This window comes from Carcharodon carcharias, chromosome 35, assembly GCF_017639515.1.
Source record: "Carcharodon carcharias isolate sCarCar2 chromosome 35, sCarCar2.pri, whole genome shotgun sequence".
NCBI classification, from domain to species: Eukaryota; Metazoa; Chordata; class Chondrichthyes; order Lamniformes; family Lamnidae; genus Carcharodon; species Carcharodon carcharias.
In genome coordinates this window covers 5,696,564-5,721,842 of record NC_054501.1, presented here as the reverse complement: position 1 = coordinate 5,721,842, position 25,279 = coordinate 5,696,564, and the positions used below count along the sequence as shown (strand labels likewise).

General features: G+C 60.0%; 1 protein-coding gene across 1 annotated transcript; it reads left to right on the top strand.

The window, feature by feature from the left end:
- Positions 1-404: 404 nt before the first annotated feature.
- On the top strand, positions 405-24,779 carry ftsj1 (FtsJ RNA 2'-O-methyltransferase 1). The gene is made up of 11 exons (XM_041179602.1): positions 405-463; positions 2,834-2,967; positions 4,361-4,430; positions 5,943-6,045; positions 7,204-7,282; positions 8,681-8,733; positions 9,710-9,763; positions 11,890-11,992; positions 12,746-12,829; positions 15,230-15,333; positions 24,393-24,779. The coding sequence occupies exons 2-11, from the start codon at positions 2,847-2,849 to the stop codon at positions 24,681-24,683; spliced, it is 1,062 nt and encodes a 353-aa protein (XP_041035536.1). The 5' UTR covers positions 405-463; positions 2,834-2,846; the 3' UTR covers positions 24,684-24,779.
- Positions 24,780-25,279: the final 500 nt, after the last annotated feature.

The window sequence follows — 25,279 nt, the reverse complement described above, 5'->3', positions numbered from 1 at the left end:
CTAACGGTCGCCCTCGCGCCGCCGGCCGTTTGTATTGAGCGCGCGCTGGTGGCGAGGAGGCACCAACCGCCGCGGGCGTCGCGCGCCTGTGCTCTATAGCGCTCCCTGCCTCTCCCGCTGGACAGAGGTGGTACTGCAACCCCCAGCCCCCATCCCCACGCACAGGGCAGCAAAAGCAAAGCAAACCTTCAGAAGCCAAAAACCAACAAAAAAAATGCTGGATTTTTAAGACGGCTTTTTTTTTTTTAAAAATTAAAATCATCTTCAAGGTGATTTTCAAAAAAATCCCTCTCCCGGACATTTAGAGGGCTCAGGTCGCGATTTCACTCAGGCGCGCAGCAGACGCCTGGCAAAACCGGGGGCCTCCTTGCGGGGCGGGGCGCCGCTGATTGGGCAACAGAGAAAGGGGGCGGGCGGACAGGGAGGCTGAGGGGCATTGGATCAAAATGGCTGACTGGTCTAGGTAGAGGAGCATGCTTTTTTCAGTCAATTCAGGATAGTTTCATGCAGGGAGCACTCAGCAGCTCAGGCAGCACCTGGGCTGGGGGAGATGGGGTTAAGGCTTCAGGGGCATTGATTTTTATTTTTATTTGTAAAAGCTGGGTGAGGAAGAAGGAAGCAGGGAGGTACATGAAGGTGGTCAGGGGGCACATGCCCATTGGCGATTTCCTTCATGGGTCAAGGCGCAGGATGGATGGAGCAAGGGGCAGGGTGCGCTACAAACCGTATAAAACACTCGTTGGACCTGCAGCTAACGTACTGCGCTTCTCTGGCTTCGAAGGGTGTGACCGCACAAGGGAGGGGCTTTTTTAGATTAACCTTTCATGGGACGTGGGCATCGCTGGCTAGCCCAGCATTTGTTGCCCATCCCTAATTGCCCCTTGAACTGAGTAGCTTGCTGGGGCCACTTTAGAGGGTAGGTAAGAGTCACCCCGCTCCCATTGCTGTGTATCTGGGGTCACATGTAGGCCAGACCGGGTAAGGACAAGCAGATTTCCTTCCCTGAAGGGCATTAGTGAACCAGATGGGTTTTTAACAACAATCGATGATAGTTTCGTGGTTGCTGTTACATTATTCTTTCATGGGATGTGGGCGTCGCTGGCTGGGCCAGCGTTTATTGTCTATCCCTAATTGCCTCTTGAGAAGGTGGTGGTGAACTGCCTTCTTGAGCCGCTGCAGTCCCCGTGTGGTATAGGGTAGGTACACCCACCGTGCTGTTAGGAAGAGGGGTTCCAGGATTTTGACCCAGCGACTGTGAAGGAATGGCTGATATATTTCCAAGTCAGGATGGTGAGGGGCTCGGAGGGGAACTTGCAGGTGGTGGTGTTCCCATGTGTCTGCTGCCCTTGTCCTTCTAGATGGTAGAGGTCGTGTGTTTGGGCGGCACTGTCGAAGGAGCCTTGGCGAGTTGCTGCAGTGCATCTTGTAGATGGTACACACACACTGCTGCCCCTGTGCGTCGGTGGTGGAGGGAGTGAATGTTTGTGGATGGGGTGCCGATCAAGCGGGGCTGCTTTGTCCTGGACGGTGTCGAGCTTCTTGAGTGCTGTGGGAGCCGCACTCATCCAGGCAAGTGGGGAGTGTCCCATCACACTCCTGACTTGTGCCTTGTAGATGGTGGACAGGCTTTGGGGAGTCAGGAGGTCAGTTACTCTCCGCAGGATTCCCAGCCTCTGACCTGCTCTTGTAGCCACAGTATTTATATGGCTGGGTCCAGTCCAGTTTCTGATCAATGGTAACCTCCCCAGTCTCTGGTGCAGAGATTTTTTGAGGATATTGGGAGGAATGGGGAGGTTTATTGAAGAGGAAAAATTAGGTAGGCTAGAGTTGTTTCCCTTGGCACAGAGGAGGCTGAGGGGTGATTTAGTCGAGGTTTATAAAATTTTAAGGGGCCTTGGAAAGCGTGGATTGGAAGGATCTATTTCCTCTTAGCAGAAAAATCAGCAGCACGCATAGATTTAAAGTAATTAGTAGAAGGATTAGGGAGGGGTGGGGACAGGGGGAATGACGTTATTTTTGATGGGCACTGGACGGGGATGGTGGGCACAGGCTGGGGATGGACACTGGATGGGAGATTGGCACTGGATGGGGGATGATGGGCATTGGGTGGGGTTATGAGCACTGGATGGGGATGGTGGGCACCGGATGGGGATGGTGGGCAGTGGATGGGGGTTTTGGGCACTGGATGGGGATGGTGGGCATTGAATGGGGATATGAGCACTGGATGGGGATGGTGGGCACCGGATGGGGATGGTGGGCACAGGCTGGGGATGGACACTGGATGGGAGATTGGCACTGGATGGGGATGGTGGGCATTGAATGGGGATATGAGCACTGGATGGGGATGGTGGGCACCGGATGGGGATGGTGGGCAGTGGATGGGGGTTTTGGGCACTGGATGGGGATGGTGGGCATTGAATGGGGATATGAGCACTGGATGGGGATGGTGGGCAGTGGATGGGGGTTTTGGGCACTGGATGGGGATGGTGGGCATTGGATGGGGTTATGGGCACTGGGTGGTGATATGGGCACTGGCAGGGTCCAGAACTCTCCGTCTGACAGGGTGGTGGAGGCAGGAACCCCCATTGCATCTAAAAATTGCACTCGGAACTAAGGGTGCGATTCGGCTGGACGGTTCTTTTCCAGCTGGCACAGACAAGATGGGCCGAGTGGCCTCCTCCTGTGCTGCACATTGTCTATGAACCTATAAGGGTCTGTGGAAGGCGTTAGGGTGGTTCGATGATTGGGCTAGAAAGCGGCAGACAGGGCTGCGCTGGGCCTGTGATGCAAAACCTGTTGTCAACGTGCTAATGCCGTGACCTGTCCCTTTCAGTTCCTGAGTAAAGATGGGACGTTCCTCGAAGGATAAACGCGACATCTACTATCGCCTGGCGAAAGAGGAGGGATGGAGAGCGAGGAGCGCCTTTAAGTTGCTGCAGCTGGACGAAGAGTATAACCTTTTTCAGGGTAATGCATCTCTATTAGAGAAACCGAGGCAAACTCCGCATTCACCAGAGCACATGGGGCCTTGAGCTTCTTATGTCGAGATATTGTGTACAAAAGCTTGGGGGGCGGGGGTGGGGGTGGTTATTCTGAAATACAAACAGTAAGTGCCAGGAGAAAAACTCAGCAGCCTCTGTGGAGAGGGAGAAACAGCTAACGTTTCGAGTCCAACGAAGGTGACTGCTCTTCAGAAGCTAGGATGAAACTTTTGTGAAGCTCTGCTGAGAGAGTACAGCGTCCAGTTCTGGTCTCCACACTTGAGGAAGGATGCGAGAGGGTGCAGGGGGAGATTTACCAGAACGGTTTCCAGAGACGGGGGCGGGGAGGACGTCTTTGGCTCCAGGGTTAGGTTGGAGAAGCTGGGGGAGCAAAGGAGATTTGATAGAGGCGCGGAAGATTAGGACAGGTTTGGGTAAGGTAGACAAGGGAAAGCCGTTCTCAAGGAGCCGGGGGGGAACGCAGATGTAAGGTTTTGGGTAAGGTGGTGGAGAGAATGTGAGAGAGAACTTTTTCTTTTTTACACACCGAGAGGTAACGACCTGGAACTCGCTGCCCACGAGGGTGGCGGAGACGGTGGACAGTTTCAAAAGGAAAGCGGGCAGGCACTTGAGGGAACCAAACTTGCAGGGCTACGGGGAGAGAGCCGAGGGGGACAGGGAGGAGGGTGGGAAATGGGACTAGATTGCTTGATAGAGAGAGCCAGCACAGATTCAAAGGGCTGAACGCCGCGCCCCCCCCCCCCCCGCCGCGTGCCAAAACGGCCACAAATTTTGTTTGATGATGTCCCTGTGAAGTCGGGACAATTCACAAAGTCTGAGGCGCTATATAAATGCAGGCTGCTGTTGCCATTGCCTCGGTCTGCCTCAGAAAACCGTCCCCTTCACTAGTTGTAGCTTGCACCCCCCCCCCCCCCCCCACCACCTTGCCGGAAGTGCAGGAGAGGGCGAGGATCAGAACGGGCTGTGGAGGCTGTTGTAGTCAAATAGCCCTCTGCTCACCGCCCCAGTGGAGATGGGAGGGGTTGGGGGCGGTGTTGGAGTGGCTTTGCGTGAGGAAACGCCCACGCTGGCATGGGACAGGAGGGCATTCGGTGGGAGTGAACCCCTTCCCCCACCCCACCCCACCCAAGTGGACCTGGTGGTCGAGGCGGGCGCTTTCGAGGTGGGAAGGGCCGCCAGGAAAAGGAAGATCCCACGTAGAATCACAGCGGGGCAGGATGCGGCGCTGTCTGCCGGAAAAGCAAGGGGCGCGGGCGGAGGAAGCGACACATTTTGTTTTCCTTCGGTCTTCTGACTCTTTAACAGAAACAGTTCACACTGTAGTTTCTAGTGCACAGATTAAATGTTTCTCCCACCAGGGGTATGCAGGGCAGTCGATTTGTGTGCCGCTCCTGGAAGCTGGAGTCAAGTCCTGAGCCGTAAACTCAAGTAAGTTTCAGACGAGGGGTCTTCCCCCATTTTCAGCCACCTCATTTTTCTGCGTGTCATTTCAAAAACCCTCCGCCTCAACTCCTGTCCGCCGACCCCACCTTCGGTCACTACCCTTGGTCCGCATTGTCTTCCTTTACCACTGTAAACGGCTACGTCAAACTTGCTGATTCAGTCTTGCTGTCAACTGTAAGACCCAGGGACAGGAGGAGGCCATTCGGCCCCTCGAGCCTGCTCCGCCGTCCAATACGATCGCGGCTGACCTACTACCTCGACTCCACTTTCCCGCCCCTGCCCCTCGATCTCCGCTTCGGACATACTCGACGACTGGGCATCCTCTGGGATCGAGGAATTCTGTGGATTCACAACCCTCTCGGAGTGAAGAAATTCCTCCTTATCCCAGTCCAAAATGGCCGCCCCTTTATCCTGACACTGTGACTCCCCCCGTGTTCTAGACTCTCCAGCCGGGACAGGGGGAACGAAACAGCCTCTCAGCATCGACCCTGTCAAACCCCCTCTAAAACCTATACCCTAAACATTTCAATCTCACATTCTTCTTCAGAGAATATCAATCCATTCCACTCAACCTCTCCTCATAGGACAATCACCGCATCCCAGGAATCAGTCCAGCGAATCTTTCTTGCACTCACTCTAGGGCAAGTATGTCCTTCCTTAGATTAGGAGACCACAACTGCGCACAGTACTCCAAGGGTGGTCTCACTGTATAACTGCAGCAAGATTTCCCTACTCTTATACTCCAATCCCTTTGCAATAAAGGCTAACATACCATTTGCCTTCCTAATTGCTTGTTGTACCTGCATGTTAACTTTCTGTGATTCATGTACAAAGACACCCAGACCCCGCTGAGTACTGAAATTCCCCAGTCTCCCACCATTCAAAAAATACTCTGCTTTTTATTTTTCTGACCAAAGTGGATAACTTCACGCTTTGCCACGTTATATTCCATCTGCCACATTCTTGACCACTCGCCCGACCTGTGCATATCCGATCATTGGCCATGGGTGGAGCAGAGCTTTTTTTCCTGTGTCAACCATCACGGCGTAACTGCGGCTGCTGCCACTGGATGGCTCCGAGGAGCAGAGATACTTTTGCTATGTGCACCGTCAAGATGCAGTTGCGAGTGATAGCCATTAGGAGGCTCTAAGGAGCCACGTTATTTTTGCTATGTAAACCGTCACGGTATAGTTGCGGGTGATGGCCACTGGGAGGCTTTGAAGAGCCGAGTTATTTTTGCTATATAAACCGTCACGGTATAGTTGCGGGTGATGGCCACTGGGAGGCTTTGAAGAGCCGAGTTATTTTTGCTATGTAAACCGTCACGGTATAGGTGTTGGAGCTGACCAGTGGATGGCTCTGTGAAGTAGAGTTTTCCAAATTGCTGCCAAATCCTTGACTAACCATGGCCGACACTACAGGAGGTTTGCTAGAATATTTGACAAATAAACCCCCCCACCTGACTTTCCTATTCTGTTGCTTCACCCCACCCCCCAGGAAGGAAGATCCCAACAGCTCAGAAATCAAAATCGTCGCTGTGGATCTACAGGTCATGGCTCCGCTCCCTGGGGTCATCCAGATCCAGGGAGACATCACCAAGGTAAGCTGGGGGACGGAACACATTCAGGAATGCTTGTGAGCTTGGGTCAAAATCCTGGAACTCCCTAACAGCACTGTGGGTGTACCTACACCAGACGGACTGCAACGGTTCGAGAAGGCGGCTCACCCCCAGCTTCTCAAGGGGCAATTAGGGACGGGCAACCAACGTTCACATCCCGTAAACGAATTAAAGAAAATATTGTTCCAATCTACTCAATCTCCGATCTCCTCATTGGGCTGCACTCTCGTCCCAGGAAGCAGTCTAGGTTGGACCAACACAGGCTGTAGGAGTTGAGTTTGCAGGTACAGCCAGTCATTAGGAAGGCAAAGGGAATGTTGGCCTTTATTGCGAGAGGGATGGAGTGTAACAGTCGGGAAGTCTTGCTCCAACTGTACAGGGCGTTGGTGAGGCCGCTCCTGGAACACTGTGTACAGTTTTGGTCTCCTCACTTAAGAAGGGATATACCCGAACTGGAAGCCGTTCACTGAGAAGGTTCACTCGGCTGATTCCTGGGACGAAGGGGATTTGTCTGATGAGGAAAGGTTGAGCAGGTTGGGCCTCTACCCATTGGAGTTTAGAAGAATGAGAGGTGATCTTATTGAAACATGTCAGATTCGGGGGGTTGGGAAGAGGGGGGTGCTTGACAGGGTGGATGCTGAGGGGATGTTTCTCCCCCTCGTGGGGGGGAATCTAGAACGGGGCGGGGGGGAAACAGTTTCAGAATGAGGGGTTTCCCATTGAAGTCGGAGACGAGGAGGAATTTCTTCCCTCAGAGGGTGGTCAGTCTGTGGAATTCCCCCCCCCCCCCCCAACCACTGCCCAGAGAGCAGTGGAGGCCGGGTCACTGAATATATTCAAGGCTGAGTTAGACAGATTTCTGATCAACGAGGGAGTTAAGGGTTATGCAAAGGGGGTGGTGGGGGGTAGGGGGGGGGGTGCGGAGCAGACAGGAAATTGGAGTTCAGGCCACAATCAAATCAGCCATGATCTTATTGAATGGCGGAGCAGGCTCGAGGGGCTGAATGGCCCGCTCCCATTCCTTCAATTCTTCTTGAGGGGCAATTAGGGATGGGCAACAGATGCTGGCGTTGCAAAGACGTTCATATCACCTTTGACAAACTAAACATTGAGGCCCTGCTTTTCCTTCTTGTCTTGTAGGTCTCCACAGCTCAAGAGATTATCAAACATTTTGAGGGGCAGACGGCGGACTTGGTGGTTTGTGATGGAGCACCAGATGGTACGATTTCAGATCCAGAGAGTCAGTCTGTGTCTCAGATTTCAGTGCAGTCCCAGGATGGCCCCCAGCGGGGGTGGGTTCATGGTCCAATTCCCAATCCTAATCTGACCCCACATTGGCCAGGCTGGGAGTTGAGGCAGGATGTTCAAAGCTTTAGAATGAGATTTGCTCTGTATCTAACCCCGTGCTGTACCTGTCCTGGGAGTGTTTGATGGGGAGGGTGTAGAGGGAGCTTTACTCTGTACCTAACCCTGTGCTGTACCTGTCCTGGGAGTGTTTGATGGGGACGGTGTAGAGGGAGCTTTACTCAGTATCTAACCCCGTGCTGTACCTGTCCTGGGAGTGTTTGATGGGGACGGTGTAGAGGAAGTTTTACTCTGTATCTAACCCCGTGCTGTACCTGTCCTGGGAGTGTTTGATGGGGACGGTGTAGAAGGAGCTTTACTCTGTATCTAACCCCGTGCTGTACCTGTCCTGGGAGTGTTTGATGGGGACGGTGTAGAAGGAGCTTTACTCTGTATCTAACCCTGTGCTGTACCTGTTCTGGGAGCGTTTGACGGGGACGGTGTAGAGGAAGTTTTACTCTGTATCTAACCCCGTGCTGTACCTGTCCTGGGAGTGTTTGATGGGGACAATGCAGAGGAAGCTTTACTCTGTATCTAACCCCGTGCTGTACCTGTTCTGGGAGTGTTTGATGGGGACAATGTAGAGGGAATTTTACTCTGTATCTAACCCCGTGCTGTACCTGTCCTGGGAATGTTTGATGGGGACAATGCAGAGGGAGCTTTACTCTGTATCTAACCCCGTGCTGTACCTGTCCTTGGTGTGTTTGATGGGGACAGTGTAGAGGAAGCTTTACTTTGTATCTAACCCTGTGCTGTACCTGTCCTGGGAGTGTTTGATGGGGACAACGTAGAGGGAGTTTTACTCTGTATCTAACCCCGTCCTGTACCTGTCCTGGGAGTGCTTCTTGGGGACAGTGTAGAGGAAGCTTTACTCTGTATCTAACCCCGTGCTGTACCTGTCCTGGGAGTGTTTGATGGGGACAATGCAGAGGGAGCTTTACTCTGTATCTAACCCCGTGCTGTACCTGTCCTGGGAATGTTTGATGGGGACGGTGTAGAGGGAGCTTTACTCTGTATCTAACCCCGTGCTGTACCTGTCCTGGGAGTGTTTGATGGGGATGGTGTAGAGGGAACTTTACTCTGTATCTAACCCTGTGCTGTACCTGTCCTGGGAGCGTTTGATGGGGACGGTGTAGAGGGAGCTTTACTCTGTATCTAACCCCGTGCTGTACCTGTCCTGGGAGTGTTTGATGGGGACGGTGTGGTTTGAACCAGTACAGAGTTACTAATGTGATGTCTAACAGAATTATTTCAGTATTCCTGTCCATTCCAGTGACTGGGCTCCATGACATCGATGAGTACATTCAGGCACAGCTCCTGCTCGCAGTAAGTGCTCTTCAAACCAGCTTTCTCACTGTTAACGTGTTCATACGGTGTCCTGTCACCAGACAGACAGAGTGCATGTTTGTCCTATGATGTCTCTGTGGGGCCTAGTTTGGGATCGTTTCCTTATGAATATCTCTGTCCAGGACGCTCGGGTAGGCGTGGGATAGAGCCAGAGTGCGAAATAGTTAGGGATATTTATCACTGGTTCTAAAACACAAGGCTGTCTTAGATTCGGGAAACAAGGACAGTCACCTTAGGGTAGTATTTACACCACAGAGGCAGGTCATTCGGCCCCTCTGCTCCATGCTGGTGTTTCTGATCCACACCAGCCTCCTCTTCATCTCCCCCTATTCCCATATCCTTCTATCCCTTTCTCCCACATGTGTTTATCCAGCCTCCCCCTCAAACACATCAACACGATTCACCTCAACCCCTCCCTGTGGGGGTGAGTTCCACATTCTCCCCGCTCTCTGGGTAAAGACCTTTCTCCTGAATTCTGCCCCCCTTTCGAATTTATTAGTGACTGTCTTATATTGATGTCCCCCCCCCCTAGTTCTGGTCTCCCATCGCCTGCCAACAAGTGGAAACATCTTCTCCACGTCAACCTTATGGAAACCCCCTTCATCATTTTAAAGACCTTGATCAGGTCACCCCTTTCCCCCTCACCCCGACCCCCACCCCCACACTCATCCTTCTCATTTCTAAAGAGCCCTGACCTGTTCAGTCTCTGCGGATAGTTGTAACCTCGCAGAATGTTGAGAAGCAGCATTGGAGCACCTCTGAGCGGGCAGCCTTTTTAAATGAGGGAAACAAGAGGGCAGCCATCTTGCAGGTAACCTTTGAACTCAGTAAAGCCCCATTCGTTCAAACAAACCGTCGGCAGGGATTCCAGTCGATAATGGGAGTGATGGTTAGTCTTTGGTGATAATTGTGTTTGCGGGAAAATGTTAACCATGTGGCTTGTTTGATCTCGCAGGCTCTGAATATCACCACGCACGTGCTGAAACATGGAGGGACCTTCGTAGCAAAGGTATGCCTCCGCTCGGAGGTCTCCCCCACACGGCGCTTTATTTTGGCCCTAAAGGGCAGATTTTCGTGGGTTCGACAGGGGCCCGACGGGACTGCCACTGTTTCTTTGACCGAAACCCTCTCCCTCGGGGTCGCGCTTATGTCCTTCTGTCTGGTTCGAAGCAAAGCTGAAACCAGGGTGAAAACTGGTAACCGATTATCGGCCCAGGCTGTATAACCTGGGAGGCGATGGTCAGAACGGGAGAGGCAATGGGGAGCATCCAATCGGAGGGCTGGGGACGCCGTGATATTAAACAGGGAAACTGTACGGGCAAATGTGGTCCCCTTTTTGCAGCCAGACAGAACCCACAAACTTGATGAATCACCAGACAGGACAATTTTTCTCTCTGAATGCTTAACATCCAACCGCACCCCCACAACAGGCAGGTTAACATCACCTGATGGCCCCTCCGACAGTGTGGCGCTCCCTCGGTGCTGACCGTCTGACGGCGCGGTGCCACCTCGCCACTAACCCGCCAATGGTGCGGTGCTCCCTCAGTGCTGACTGTCTGACAGTGCGGCGCTCCCTTGGCACTGACTCTCCGAAGGTGCAGCGCTCCCTCGGCACTGACCGTCCGACAGCGTGATGCTCCCTCGGTGCTGACCGTCCGACAGTGCGGCGCTCCCTCAGCACTGACCCTCCGACAGTGCGGCGCTCCCTCGGTGCTGACCCTCCGACAGTGCGGTGCTCCCTCAGCACTGACCTTCCATCAGCGCGGCGCTCTCTTGGTGCTGACCCTCCAACGGCGCGGCCGGCGCTCCCTCAGCGCTGACCCTCCCAATCATGCAGCACTGACCCTCCGACAGCATGGCGCTCCCCTCGGCACTGACCCTCCGACAGCACGGCGCTCCCCTTGGCACTGACCCTCCAACAGCATGGCGCTCCCCTTGGCACTGACCCTCCAACAGCACGGCGCTCCACTCGGCGCTGAACCTCCGACAGTGTGGCGCTCTCTCGGTGCTGACCGTCCGACAGTGCGGCGCTCCCTTGGCACTGACCCTCCAACAGCGCGGCGCTCTCTCGGTGCTGACCCTCCAACGGCGCAGCCGGCGCTCCCTCGGCGCTGACCCTCCCAATCGTGCAGCACTGACCCTCCAACAGCATGGTGCTCCCATTGGCACTGACCCTCCGACAGCACAGCGCTCCCCTCGGCACTGACCCTCCAACAGCACGGCGCTCCCCTCGGCACTGACCCTCCAACAGCACGGCGCTCCCCTCGGCACTGACCCTCCAACAGCATGGCGCTCCCCTCGGCACTGACCCTCCAACAGCACGGCGCTCCCCTCGGCGCTGACCCTCCGACAGCACGGCGCTCTCTCGGTGCTGACCATCCGACAGTGCGGCGCTCCCTCAGTACTGACCCTCCAACAGCACGGCGCTCCCCTCGGCACTGACCCTCCAACAGCTCGGCGCTCCCCTCGGCGCTGACCCACCGACAGTGTTTGTATTACTGGACTAGAAATTTGGAAGCCTGGATTAGTGATCCTTGGACATGAGTTTCCACATAGCGGGGGGCATTGAAGTTCCGTTAATTAATTCATTCTGAATTTTACAACTCATTTCAGTCACAGTAACTGCGAAACTACCGGATTGTCGTAAAAACCCCATCTGGTTCACTAATGTCCTTTAGGGAAGAAAATCTGCCGTCCTCACCCGGTCTGGCCTACATGTGACTCCAGACTCCACAGCAATGGGATTGACTCTTAACTGCCTTCTGAAATGGCCGAGCAAGTCATGGAGTTCAAAGGCAATTCAAACTATGAGGGCTTCTCACCATCACTCGTTCAAGGGCAATTAAGGGTGAACACTTATCCCGCGAATGAATAAATGGATAAAACCTCTCCACATCTCTCTCTTTCTTTGATCCGCTCCTTATAACTTCACTTGACCAATCCCTAACCCTAATCCTGCTTTGACTCAGTGTGGAGTGTGTTGGATAATGGTCCTGTGGATGCTTTGGGGTGTTTTATGTTGTCAAAGGTACTATATTAATGCAAGATAAATAGTACTTACTGTACGGAAACCGGTCACTCAGACGAGGAGGTTTATGCCAGCGTTTAAGTCCTGCAGCTTTGCAATTCCAACAGATCTTCCGTGGGAAGGACATCACGCTGTTGTACTCGCAGCTGAAGATCTTCTTCAACGAGGTCACGTGCGCAAAGCCACGGAGCAGCCGTAACTCCAGCATTGGTAAGTGTTCGAGCTTCAGGTTGAGTCGTTGTAATCGGGCTCACCATGCGGTCACTTAGAGTCTAATCGTTATGTGAAATGTCTGTAGGTGGACGGATGCTTATAAATCAGAAGAGATTTGCCTTGATGGTAGGGAGGTGCTGAACTACTCTTCGAGCCTGTCCCACCATTCATTTGGATTGTGGCTAATCTGTATCTTCCCTCTATCTACTGTAGCTCTTCATACCTCTTACCCAACAAAACTATCAAATAAAAACAAAATACTGCTGATGCTGGAGATCTGAAATAAAAATAGAAAGTGCTGTAAAAACTCAGCAGGTCTGGCAACATCTGTGGAGAAACAGAGTTAACATTTTGAGTCCAATATGACTCTTCTGAACTGAATCAAAAATCAATCAACCTCAGTTTTGAAATTTCTAATTGACCTACCCCCAACCCTGAAACCCCCACCCCACCCACCCTCAACAGCATTTTGGGGGGAGAGAGTTTCCAGATTTTCACTCCCCTTTGTGTGAAGAAGTGCTTCCTGATATCACCCCTGAACGGCCTGGCTATCAGTTTAAGGTTCTGTCTCCTTGTTCCGGACACCCTCCCACCCCCCGTTTTCTCCTGTAGTATAAATTGGCGTGATCGTCTGAAATTTGGCACTCTTGTGTTTGTTCAGATGAGTGCAAGACGGTAACGTGTGTCTCTCTCCTCAGCGATGTTTGGTGTTTGGGGCGCAGGACTGACGAATGCTTTATTCTCCCGCAGAAGCGTTTGTGGTGTGTCGTGGCTACTCTCCACCCGAGGGGTACATTCCAAACATGTCTAACCCCCTCCTGGACCACTGCTACGGTAAGGATGCACGGGGTCCATACCCTGGAACAGGATTCGCCATTTGAGTATCCCTCCCAGCCTGTCTCCCTGAAGCGCGGCAACCAGTCACGACACTTCACAATCAAAAGGAGGACATTTGGGCTCTCGATTCTGTGCTGGCTGTGCTGAACAGCAGTCCAGTTAGTCCCTGCTCCTGCCTCAGATTCCTGCAAGTTTTTCTTGTGCAATTATTTATCTAATTTCCGCTTGGAAGGAATTAAAAAATCTGTATCCATCGCCCTTTCAGGAAGCACATCCCAAATCCTAACCACGCGCTGCCGGGAAAACGTTTTGCTGCTGTTGCCTCTGCTACTTTTGCCAATCGATCTCTGCTTATGGACCCTGCAGCCGTCGGAAACAGTTTCTCTTTAGCTGATCTGCTGCTGAAACCCTCGTTCATACGTTTCTTACCTCCAAACTCAACTATTCCGACGCACTTCTGGCTGCTTCCGCTCTCTAACCGTGAGGTCATCCAAAAATTCAGCTGCCCCCGGGTCCAAACACACTGAGTCCCGTTCACCTGTCACACCCCCCCCCCGCCTCAGGTGCTCGCTGACCCACACTGGCTCCCGGTCCAGAAACGCCTCCATTTTAAAACTCTTATCCTCGTTTTCAAATCCCCTTGTGGCACTCACCCACCCCTATCTCTGTAACCTCCTCCAGCCCCTACAACCCTCCCTATCTCTGTAAACTCCTCCAGCCCCTACACCCCTCCCTATCTCTGTAACCTCCTCCAGCCCCTACACCCCTCCCTATCTCTGTAACCTCGTCCAGTCCCTACAACCCTCTCTATCTCTGTAACCTCCTCCAGCCCCTACAACCCTCCCTATCTCTGTAATCTCCTCCAGCCCCTACACCCCTCCCTCTCTCTGTAACCTCCTCCAGCCCCTACATCCCTCCCTATCTCTGTAACCTCGTCCAGTCCCTACAACCCTCCCTATCTCTGTAACCTCCTCCAGCCCCTACACCCCTCCCTATCTCTGTAACCTCGTCCAGTCCCTACACCCCTCCCTATCTCTGTAACCTCCTCCAGCCCCTACACCCCTCCCTATCTCTGTAACCTCCTCCAGCCCCTACAACCCTCCCTATCTCTGTAACCTCCTCCAGCCCCTACACCCCTCTCTATCTCTGTAAACTCCCCCAGCCCCTACACCCCTCCCTATCTCTGTAACCTCCTCCAGCCCCTACACCCCTCCCTATCTCTGTAAGCTCCTCCAGACCCTACACCCCTCCCTATCTCTGTAACCTCCTCCAGCCCCTACAACCCTCCCTATCTCTGTAACCTCCTCCAGCCCCTACACCCCTCTCTATCTCTGTAAACTCCCCCAGCCCCTACACCCCTCCCTATCTCTGTAAACTCCCCCAGTCCCTACACCCCTCCCTATCTCTGTAAGCTCCTCCAGACCCTACACCCCTCCCTATCTCTGTAACCTCCTCCAGCCCCTACAACCCTCCCTCTCTCTGTAACCTCGTCCAGTCCCTACACCCCTCCTTATCTCTGTAACCTCCTCCAGCCCCTACACCCCTCTCTCTGTAACCTCGTCCAGTCCCTACACCCCTCCCTATCTCTGTAACCTCCTCCAGCCCCTACACCCCTCCCTATCTCTGTAACCTCGTCCAGTCCCTACACCCCTCCCTCTCTCTGTAACCTCCTCCAGTCCCTACACCCACCCCTATCTCTGTAATCTCCTCCAGCCCCTACACCCCTCTCTCTGTAACCTCGTCCAGTCCCTACACCCCTCCCTATCTCTGTAACCTCGTCCAGTCCCTACACCCCTCCCTATCTCTGTAACCTCCTCCAGCCCCTACACCCCTCCCTATCTCTGTAACCTCCTCCAGCCCCTACAACCCTATCTCTGTAACCTCCTCCAGCCCCTACAACCCTCCCCATCTCTGTAACCCCCTCCAGCCCCTACAACCCTCCCTATCTCTGTAACCTCCTCCAGCTCCTACAACCCTCCCTATCTCTGTAACCTCCTACAGCCCCTACAACCCTCCCTATCTCTGTAAGCTCCTACCACCCTCCGAGATCTCTGCGCTCCTCCAATTCCGGCCTCTCGAGCATCCCCCGATTCCCATCGCTCCACCATTGGCGGCCGGGCCTTCAGCTGCCTGGGGTTGGGGGGGGGTGCAGCTGAGCTCTGGAATTCCCTCCCCAAACCTCTCCGCCTCTCTCTGCCCTCCTTTAAGACGCACCTTAAAACTCAGCTTTTGGCCACCTGTCCCTAAGGTCTCATGTGGCTCACGGGGGGTGGGGGGGGGTCATACTTTGTTTCATGACACTCTGGTAAAGCGCCACAGGGATGTCTCATTGTGTTAAGGGCGCTACATAAATGTAAGTTGTCGTTACACTCGGTGTTTTCCTCCCTCTTTCCCCAGATGTGGACTTTAACCAGCTTGAAGGCCCCAATAGGTTCATCGTGCCATTCCTCGCATGTGGTGACCTCAGTGCCTATGACTCCGACAAGACCTATCCCCTACAGGTGGGAGCAGGGAGCCGCTGTCACGCTGACAGAACGACAACAGGCCAGAACACTGAAAGAAAGCCAGTTCCGCTGGTTGGGGGAGTCTGGGACGAGGGAGCAGAGTCTAAAAGGGTGGTCAGAGTTTCAAACCACGGCTCAATCGCTGATCTTAAATCTGAGCGTTTTTTTTAATTGAGGGATGTGGGGTCGAAGGCGGGTATGTGGGGTCGAAGGCGGGTATGTGAGGTCGAAGGCGGGTATGTGAGGTCGAAGGCGGGTATGTGAGGTCGAAGGCGGGTATGTGAGGTCGAAGGCGGGTATGTGAGGTCGAAGGCGGGTATGTGAGGTCGAAGGCGGGTATGTGGGGTCGAAGGCGGGTATGTGGGGTCGAAGGCGGGTATGTGGGGTCGAAGGCAGGTATGTGGGGTTCAGCGGATCAGGCATGGCTGCTGAGGGGCAGAGCACACTCGGGGGGGCTGAGTGGCCTCCTGCTGTTCCGAATGTCGGAATGCTTCAGGAGCCGGAAGAGTGGGTGCAGGACTCGGGGGTCACAGGTCCCACCCCAGAGAATCTAGATCATAAGAATGCAGACCGACACCCCCGAGGTGCTGTTGAGGGACTCGCTAATAGTGGAATTTTCAGCATCCATTTTAGAGGGCACTCGGCTTTATCATTTCATCTGAAACACCCTCCCGCAGCGCCACGCCCCCTCCCCTCCACACTGACCCTCCCGCAGCACCACGCCCCCTCCCCATCCACACTGACCCTCCCGCAGCGCCACGCCCCCCTCCACACTGACCCTCCCGCAGCGCCACGCCCCCTCCACACTGACCCTCCCGCAGCGCCACGCCCCCTCCACACTGACCCGTCCCGCAGCGCCACGCCCCCTCCACACTGACCCTCCCGCAGTGCCACATCCCCTCCCCCTCCACACTGACCCTCCCGCAGCGCCACGCCCCCTCCACACTGACCCTCCCACAGCGCCACGCCCCCCTCCACACTGACCCTCCCGCAGCGCCACACCCCCCTCCACACTGACCCTCCCGCAGCACCACACCCCCCTCCACACTGACCCTCCCGCAGCGCCACACCCCCTCCACACTGACCCTCCCGCAGCGCCACACCCCCCTCCACACTGACCCTCCCGCAGCGCCACGCCCCCTCCCCCTCCACACTGACCCTCCTGCTGCGCTACACCCCCGCCACACTGACACTCCCGCAGCGCCACGCCCCCTCCCCTCCACACTGACCCTCCCGCAGCGCCACGCCCCCTCCACACTGACCCTCCCGCAGCGCCACGTCCCCCTCCACACTGACCGTCCCGCAGCGCCACGCCCCCTCCCCGCCACACTGACTCTCCCGCAGCGCCACACCTCCTCCACACTGACCCTCCCGCAGTGCCACATCCCCTCCCCCTCCACACTGACCCTCCCGCAGCGCCACGCCCCCTCCACACTGACCCTCCCGCAGCGCCACGTCCCCCTCCACACTGACCGTCCCGCAGCGCCACGCCCCCTCCCCGCCACACTGACCCTCCCACAGCGCCACACCTCCTCCACACTGACCCTCCCGCAGTGCCACATCCCCTCCCCCTCCACACTGACCCTCCCGCAGCGCCACGCCCCCTCCCCCTCCACACTGACCCTCCCGCTGCGCCACACCCCCCTCCACACTGACCCTCCCGCAGCGCCACGCTCCCTCCCCCTTCACACTGACCCTTCCGCAGTGCCACACCCCCCTCAACACTGACCCTCCCGCAGCGCCACGCCCCTCCACACTGACCCTCCCGCAGCGCCACGCCACCCCACACTGACCCTCCCGCAGCGCCACGCCACCCCCACACTGACCCTCCCGCAGCGCCACGCCCCCTCCCCTCCACACTGACCCTCCCGCAGCGCCACGCCCACTCCACACTGACCCTCCCGCAGCGCCACGCCCCCTCCCCTCCACACTGACCCTCCCGCAGCGCCACGCCCCCTCCACACTGACCCTCCCGCAGCGCCACGTCCCCCTCCACACTGACCCTCCCGCAGCGCCACGCCCCCTCCCTGCCACACTGACCCTCCCGCAGCGCCACACCTCCTCCACACTGACCCTCCCGCAGTGCCACATCCCCTCCCCCTCCACACTGACCCTCCCGCAGCACCACGCCCCCTCCCCCTCCACACTGACCCTCCCACAGCACCACGCCCCCTCCCCCTCCACACTGACCCTCCCGCAGCGCCACGCCCCCTCCCCTCCACACTGACCCTCCCGCAGCGCCACGCCCCCTCCCCGCCACACTGACCCTCCCGCAGCGCCACGCCCCCTCCCCGCTACACTGACCCTCCCGCAGCGCCATGCCCCCTCCCCTCCACAATGACCTTCCCGCAGCGCCACACCTCCTCCACACTGACCCTCCCGCAGCGCCACACCTCCTCCACACTGACCCTCCCGCAGCGCCACGCCCCCTCCACACTGACCCTCCCGCAGCGCCACGTCCCCTCCACACTGACCCTCCCGCAGCGCCACGCCCCCTCCACACTGACCCTGCTGCAGCGCCACATCCCCGCCACACTGATCCTCCCGCAGCGCCACGCCCCCTCCCCTCCACACTGACCCTCCCGCAGCGCCACGCCCCCTCCACACTGACCCTCCCGCAGCGCCACGCCCCCTTCCCTCCACACTGACCCTCCCGCAGCGCCACGCCCCCTCCACACTGACCTTCCTGCAGCGCCACACCCCCCTCCACACTGACCCTCCCGCAGTGCCACGCCCCCTCCACACTGACCCTACCGCAGCACCACACCCCCTCCACACTGACCCTCCTGCAGCGCCACGCCCCCTCCCCCTCCACACTGACCCTCCCGCAGCGCCACGCCCCCTCCACACTGACCCTCCCGCAGCGCCACGCCCCCTCCCCTCCACACTGACCATCCCGCAGCACCACGCCCCCTCCACACTGACCCTCCCGCAGCACCACGCCCCCTCCCCTCCGCACTGACCCTCCCGCAGCGCCACGCCCCCTCCCCTCCACACTGACCCTCCTGCAGCGCCACGCCCCCTCCCCGCCACACTGACCCTCCCGCAGCGCCACGCCCCCACCCCGCCACACTGACCCTCCCGCAGCGCCACACCTCCTCCACACTGACCCTCCCGCAGCACCAGGTCCCCTCCACACTGACCCTCCCGCAGCGCCACGCCCCCTCCACACTGACCCTCCCGCAGCGCCACGCCCCCTCTACACTGACCCTCCCGCAGCTCCACGCCCCTTCCACACTGACCCTCCCGCAGCGCCACGCCCCCTCCACACTGACCCTCCCGCAGCACCACGCCCCCTCTACACTGACCCTCCCGCAGTGCCACATCCCCTCCCCCTCCACACTGACCCTTCCGCAGCGCCACGCCCCCCTCCACACTGACCCTGCTGCAGCGCCACATCCCCGCCACACTGTCCCTCCCGCAGCGCCACGCCCCCTCCTCACTGACCCTCCCGCAGCGCCACGCCCCCTCCCCTCCACACTGACCCACCCGCAGCGCCACGCCCCCTCCACACTGACGCTCCCGCAGCGCCACGCCCCCTCCCCTCCGCACTGACCCTCCCGCAGCGCCACGCCCCCTCCACACTGACCCTCCCGCAGCGCCACGTCCCCTCCACACTGACCCTCCCGCAGCGCCACGCCCCCTCCACACTGACCCTCCCGCAGCGCCACGCCCCCTCCACACTGACCCTCCCGCAGCGCCACGCCCCCTCCACACTGACCCTCCCGCAGCTCCACGCCCCCTCCACACTGACCCTCCCGCAGCGCCACGCCCCCTCCACACTGACCCTCCCGCAGCGCCACGCCCCCTCTACACTGACCCTCCCGCAGTGCCACATCCCCTCCCCCTCCACACTGACCCTTCCGCAGCGCCACGCCCCCTCCACACTGACCGTGCTGCAGTGCCACATCCCCGCCACACTGTCCCTCCCGCAGCGCCACGCCCCCTCCTCACTGACCCTCCCGCAGCGCCATGCCCCCTCCACACTGACCCTCCCGCAGCGCCACGCCCCCTCCCCTCCACACTGACCCACCCGCAGCGCCACGCCCCCTCCACACTGACGCTCCCGCAGCGCCACGCCCCCTCCCCTCCGCACTGACCCTCCCGCAGCGCCACGCCCCCTCCACACTGACCCTCCCGCAGCGCCACGTCCCCTCCACACTGACCCTCCCGCAGCGCCACGCCCCCTCCACACTGACCCTCCCGCAGCGCCACGCCCCCTCCACACTGACCCTCCCGCAGCGCCACGCCCCCCTCCACACTGACCCTCCCGCAGCTCCACGCCCCCTCCACACTGACCCTCCCGCAGCGCCACGCCCCCTCCACACTGACCCTCCCGCAGCGCCACGCCCCCCTCTACACTGACCCTCCCGCAGTGCCACATCCCCTCCCCCTCCACACTGACCCTTCCGCAGCGCCACGCCCCCTCCACACTGACCCTGCTGCAGCGCCACATCCCCGCCACACTGTCCCTCCCGCAGCGCCACGCCCCCTCCTCACTGACCCTCCCGCAGCGCCATGCCCCCTCCACACTGACCCTCCCGCAGCGCCACGCCCCCTCCCCTCCACACTGACCCACCCGCAGCGCCACGCCCCCTCCACACTGACGCTCCCGCAGCGCCACGCCCCCTCCCCTCCACACTGACCCTCCCGCAGCGCCACGCCCCCTCCACACTGACCCTCCCGCAGCGCCACGTCCCCTCCACACTGACCCTCCCGCAGCGCCACGCCCCCTCCACAGTGACCCTCCCGCAGTGCCACGCCCCCTCCACACTGACCCTCCCGCAGCGCCACGCCCCCTCCACACTGACCCTCCCGCAGCTCCACGCCCCCTCCACACTGACCCTCCCGCAGCGCCACGCCCCCTCCACACTGACCCTCCCGCAGCGCCACGCCCCCTCTACACTGACCCTCCCGCAGTGCCACATCCCCTCCCCCTCCACACTGACCCTTCCGCAGCGCCACGCCCCCTCCACACTGACCCTGCTGCAGCGCCACATCCCCGCCACACTGTCCCTCCCGCAGTGCCACGCCCCCTCCTCACTGACCCTCCCGCAGCGCCATGCCCCCTCCACACTGACCATCCCGCAGCGCCATGCCCCCTCCACACTGACCCTCCCGCAGCGCCACGCCCCCTCCCCTCCACACTGACCCACCCGCAGCGCCACGCCCCCCTCCACACTGACCCTCCCGCAGCGCCACGCCCCCTCCCCTCCGCACTGACCCTCCCGCAGCGCCACGCCCCCTCCACACTGACCCTCCCGCAGCGCCACACCTCCTCCACACTGACCCTCCCGCAGCGCCACATCCCCTCCACACTGACCCTCCCGCAGCATCACGCCCCCTCCACACTGACCCTCCCGCAACGCGACGCCCCCTCCACACTGACCCTCCCGCAGCGCCACATCCCCTCCACACTGACCCTCCCGCAGCGCCACGCCCCCTCCACACTGATCCTCCCGCAGCGCCACGCCCCCTCCACACTGACCCTCCCGCAGCGCCACGCCCCCTCCCCTTCCACACTGACCCTCCCGCAGCGCCACATCCCCTCCACACTGACCCTCCCGCAGCGCCACGCCCCCTCCACACTGACCCTCCTGCAGCGCCACGCCCCCTCCCCTTCCACACTGACCCTCCCGCAGCGCCACACCTCCTCCACACTGACCCTCCCGCAGCGCCACGTCCCCTCCACACTGACCCTCCTGCAGCGCCACGCCCCCTCCACACTGACCCTCCTGCAGCGCCACGCCCCCTCCCCTTCCACACTGACCCTCCCGCAGCGCCACGTCCCCTCCACACTGACCCTCCCGCAGCGCCACGTCCCCTCCACACTGACCCTCCCGCAGCATCACGCCCCCTTCCCCTCCACACTGACCGTCCCGCAGCGCCACGCCCCCTCCACACTGACCCTCCCGCAGCACCACACCCCCTCCTCACTGACCCTCCCGCAGCGCCATGCCCCCTCCACACTGACCCTCCCGCAGCGCCACGCCCCCTCCCCTCCACACTGACCCACCCGCAGCGCCACGCCCCCTCCACACTGACGCTCCCGCAGCGCCACGCCCCCTCCCCTCCGCACTGACCCTCCCGCAGCGCCACGCCCCCTCCACACTGACCCTCCCGCAGCGCCACACCCCCTCCACACTGACCCTCCCGCAGCGCCACATCCCCTCCACACTGACCCTCCCGCAGCATCACGCCCCCTCCACACTGACCCTCCCGCAACGCGACGCCCCCTCCACACTGACCCTCCCGCAGCGCCACGCCCCCTCCCCTTCCACACTGACCCTCCCGCAGCGCCACATCCCCTCCACACTGACCCTCCCGCAGCGCCATGCCCCCTCCACACTGACCCTCCTGCAGCGCCACGCCCCCTCCCCTTCCACACTGACCCTCCCGCAGCGCCACACCTCCTCCACACTGACCCTCCCGCAGCGCCACGTCCCCTCCACACTGACCCTCCCGCAGCGACACGCCCCCTCCACACTGACCCTCCTGCAGCGCCACGCCCCCTCCCCTTCCACACTGACCCTCCCGCAGCGCCACGTCCCCTCCACACTGACCCTCCTGCAGCGCCACGTCCCCTCCACACTGACCCTCCCGCAGCATCACGCCCCCTTCCCCTCCACACTGACCCTCCCGCAGCGCCACGCCCCCTCCACACTGACCCTCCCGCAGCGCCACGCCCCCCTCCACACTGACCCTCCCGCAGCATCACGCCCCCTTACCCTCCACACTGAACCTCCTGCAGCGCCACGCCCCCTCCCCCTCCACACTGACCCTCCCGCAGCGCCACGCCCCCTCCCCTCCACACTGACCCTCCCGCAGCGCCACGCCCTCTCCACACTGACCCTCCCACAGCACCACACCCCCCTCCACACTGACCCTCCCGCAGTGCCACACCCCCTCCCACGTCCCCTCCACACTGACCCTCCCGCAGCACCACGCCCCCTCCCCTCCACACTGACCCTCCCGCAGTGCCACACCCCCTCCACACTGACCCTCCCGCAGCATCACGCCCCCTCCCCTCCACACTGACCCTCCCGCAGCGCCACACCCCCCTCCACACTGACCCTCCCGCAGTGCCACACCCCCTCCACACTGACCCTACCGCAGCACCACGCCCCCTCCCCTCCACACTGACCCTCCCGCAGCGCCACGCCCCCTCCACACTGACCCTCCCGCAGCGCCACGCCCCCTCCACACTGACCCTCCCGCAGCGCCACGCCCCCTCCACACTGACCCTCCCGCAGCGCCACATCCCCTCCCCCTCCACACTGACCCTCCCGCAGCGCCACATCCCCTACCCCTCCACACTGACCCTCCCGCAGCGCCACATCCCCTCCCCTCCACACTGACCCTCCCGCAGCATCACGCCCCCTCCCCTCCACACTGACCCTCCCGCAGCGCCACACCCCCCTCCACACTGACCCTCCCGCAGCGCCACGCCCCCCTCCACACTGACCCTCCCGCAGCGCCACGCCCCCTTCCCCTCCACACTGACCCTCCTGCAGCGCCTCGCCCCCTCCCCCTCCACACTGACACTACCGCAGCATCACGCCCCCTTCCCCTCCACACTGACCCTCCCGCAGCGCCACGCCCCCTCCACACTGACCCTCCCGCAGCGCCACGCCCCCCTCCACACTGACCCTCCCGCAGCATCACGCCCCCTTCCCCTCCACACTGAACCTCCTGCAGCGCCACGCCCCCTCCCCCTCCACACTGACCCTCCCGCAGCGCCACGCCCCCTCCCCTCCACACTGACCCTCCCGCAGCGCCACGCCCCCTCCACACTGACCCTCCCACAGCACCACACCCCCCTCCACACTGACCCTCCCGCAGTGCCACACCCCCTCCACGTCCCCTCCACACTGACCCTCCCGCAGCACCACGCCCCCTCCCCTCCACACTGACCCTCCCGCAGTGCCACACCCCCCTCCACACTGACCCTCCCGCAGCATCACGCCCCCTCCCCTCCACACTGACCCTCCCGCAGCGCCACACCCCCCTCCACACTGACCCTCCCGCAGTGCCACACCCCCTCCACACTGACCCTACCGCAGCGCCACGCCCCCTCCCCTCCACACTGACCCTCCCGCAGCGCCACGCCCCCTCCACACTGACCCTCCCGCAGCGCCACGTCCCCCTCCACACTGACCCTCCCGCAGCGCCACATCCCCTCCCCCTCCACACTGACCCTCCCGCAGCGCCACATCCCCTCCCCCTCCACACTGACCCTCCCGCAGCGCCACATCCCCTCCCCTCCACACTGACCCTCCCGCAGCATCACGCCCCCTCCCCTCCACACTGACCCTCCCGCAGCGCCACACCCCCCTCCACACTGACCCTCCCGCAGCGCCACGCCCCCTCCACACTGACCCTCCCGCAGCGCCACGCCCCCTCCACACTGACCCTCCTGCAGCGCCTCGCCCCCTCCCCCTCCACACTGACACTACCGCAGCGCCACGCCCCCTCCACACTGACCCTCACGCAGCACCACGCCCCCTCCACACTGACCCTCCCGCAGCGCCACGCCCCCTCCACACTGACCCTCCCGCAGCACCACGCCCCCTTCCACACTGACCCTCCCGCAGCGCCACGCCCCCTCCACACTGACCCTCCCGCAGCATCACGCCCCCTCCCCTCCGCACTGACCCTCCCGCAGCGCCACGCCCCCCTCCACACTGACCCTCCCGCAGCGCCACGCCCCCTTCCCCTCCACACTGACCCTCCCGCAGCATCACGCCCCCTCCCCTCCGCACTGACCCTCCCGCAGCGCCACGCCCCCTCCACACTGACCCTCACGCAGCACCACGCCCCCTCCACACTGTCCCTCCCGCAGCGCCACGCCCCCTCCACACTGACCCTCACGCAGCACTGCGCCCATCAGCATGGCGAGTCCATATTATACAATCAGGTCTCTGGAGCGAGGGCCTGAATCCCATGGCATCCTGAGTCAGCCACGCACCACAGCCAACACCTGAGGGACGGTGGGAAGGGTCTGGTTGGTTCACGTTTCGGTTGTAACTCTTCCGTTTCTGTTCTCTGCCCTGTAGCTGGATCCCAGTAAGGAGTACACCTACACGCCACCCACCCAGCCTCCCATCCGCCCTCCCTATCAGGAGGCATGTTTCTTGAAGAAGAATAACCTTCTGGCCAAGGAGCGAGCCCCCTCGCCCTCGGAGAGACTCGATCCACCCTCCGAGGAGTCCCCCTCACCCTCGGGGAGGCCCGACCCACCCTCAGAGCAGCCTCCCTCGCTTTTGGAGCCGACAGAGCTGCCCCTGGCCAAGGAGAGTGACATCGCCGGAGCATTCGGAGGCTTGTCTGTAACCCAGCCCGTTTAAAATCCAGGACCAACTTTTGAGTTTAATGTTTCAGTCACAACTACACATCTGCTGTTTTTAAAAACTGATGAGCAATTAATTAAAAGTGCAAATAAATGCGTGTGTGGGGAAGCATTAATATTCGGGGTTTAACGGGGTGGGTGGGGACTCAGATGGCGTAACCCCCTTCAGATTCTAACTTATTTATAACCTCTTAGTTTAGAGGAATTAAACCATCAGGAAAGATTGAACAGGCCGGGGCTTTTTACTCTAGAAAAGAGGAGGCTGAGGGGGTGACCTGATCGAGCTCTTTAAAATGATGAAGGGGGTTTCGATAGGGTGGACATAGAGATGTTTCCACTTGTGGAAGAGAGACCAGGACTAGGGGGCCATCGATATAAGACAGTCACTAATAAATCCAATCGGTGGAGGGTGGTGGGGGGGGGGGGGTGAGAGGAATTCAGGAGAAACATCTTTACCCAGAGAGCAGGGAGAATGTGGAACTCGCTCCCACAGGGAGGGGGTCGAGATGAATAGTGTTGACGTGCTTAAGTGGGGGGGGTGGTTGGATAAACATACGAGGGAGAAAGGGGTAGAAGGGTAGGGGGAGATGAAGA

What these genes read in the sequence shown, in the direction of transcription:
- ftsj1 (XM_041179602.1), top strand. Translation starts at nt 2,847, where the DNA reads ATGGGACGTTCCTCGAAGGATAAACGCGACATCTACTATCGCCTGGCG. An exon ending in AGAGTATAACCTTTTTCAGG is followed by an intron (nt 2,968 to 4,360) that starts GTAATGCATCTC and finishes TTCTCCCACCAG; the next exon opens with GGGTATGCAGGGCAGTCGAT. An exon ending in CCTCCTGGACCACTGCTACG is followed by an intron (nt 12,830 to 15,229) that starts GTAAGGATGCAC and finishes CTCTTTCCCCAG; the next exon opens with ATGTGGACTTTAACCAGCTT.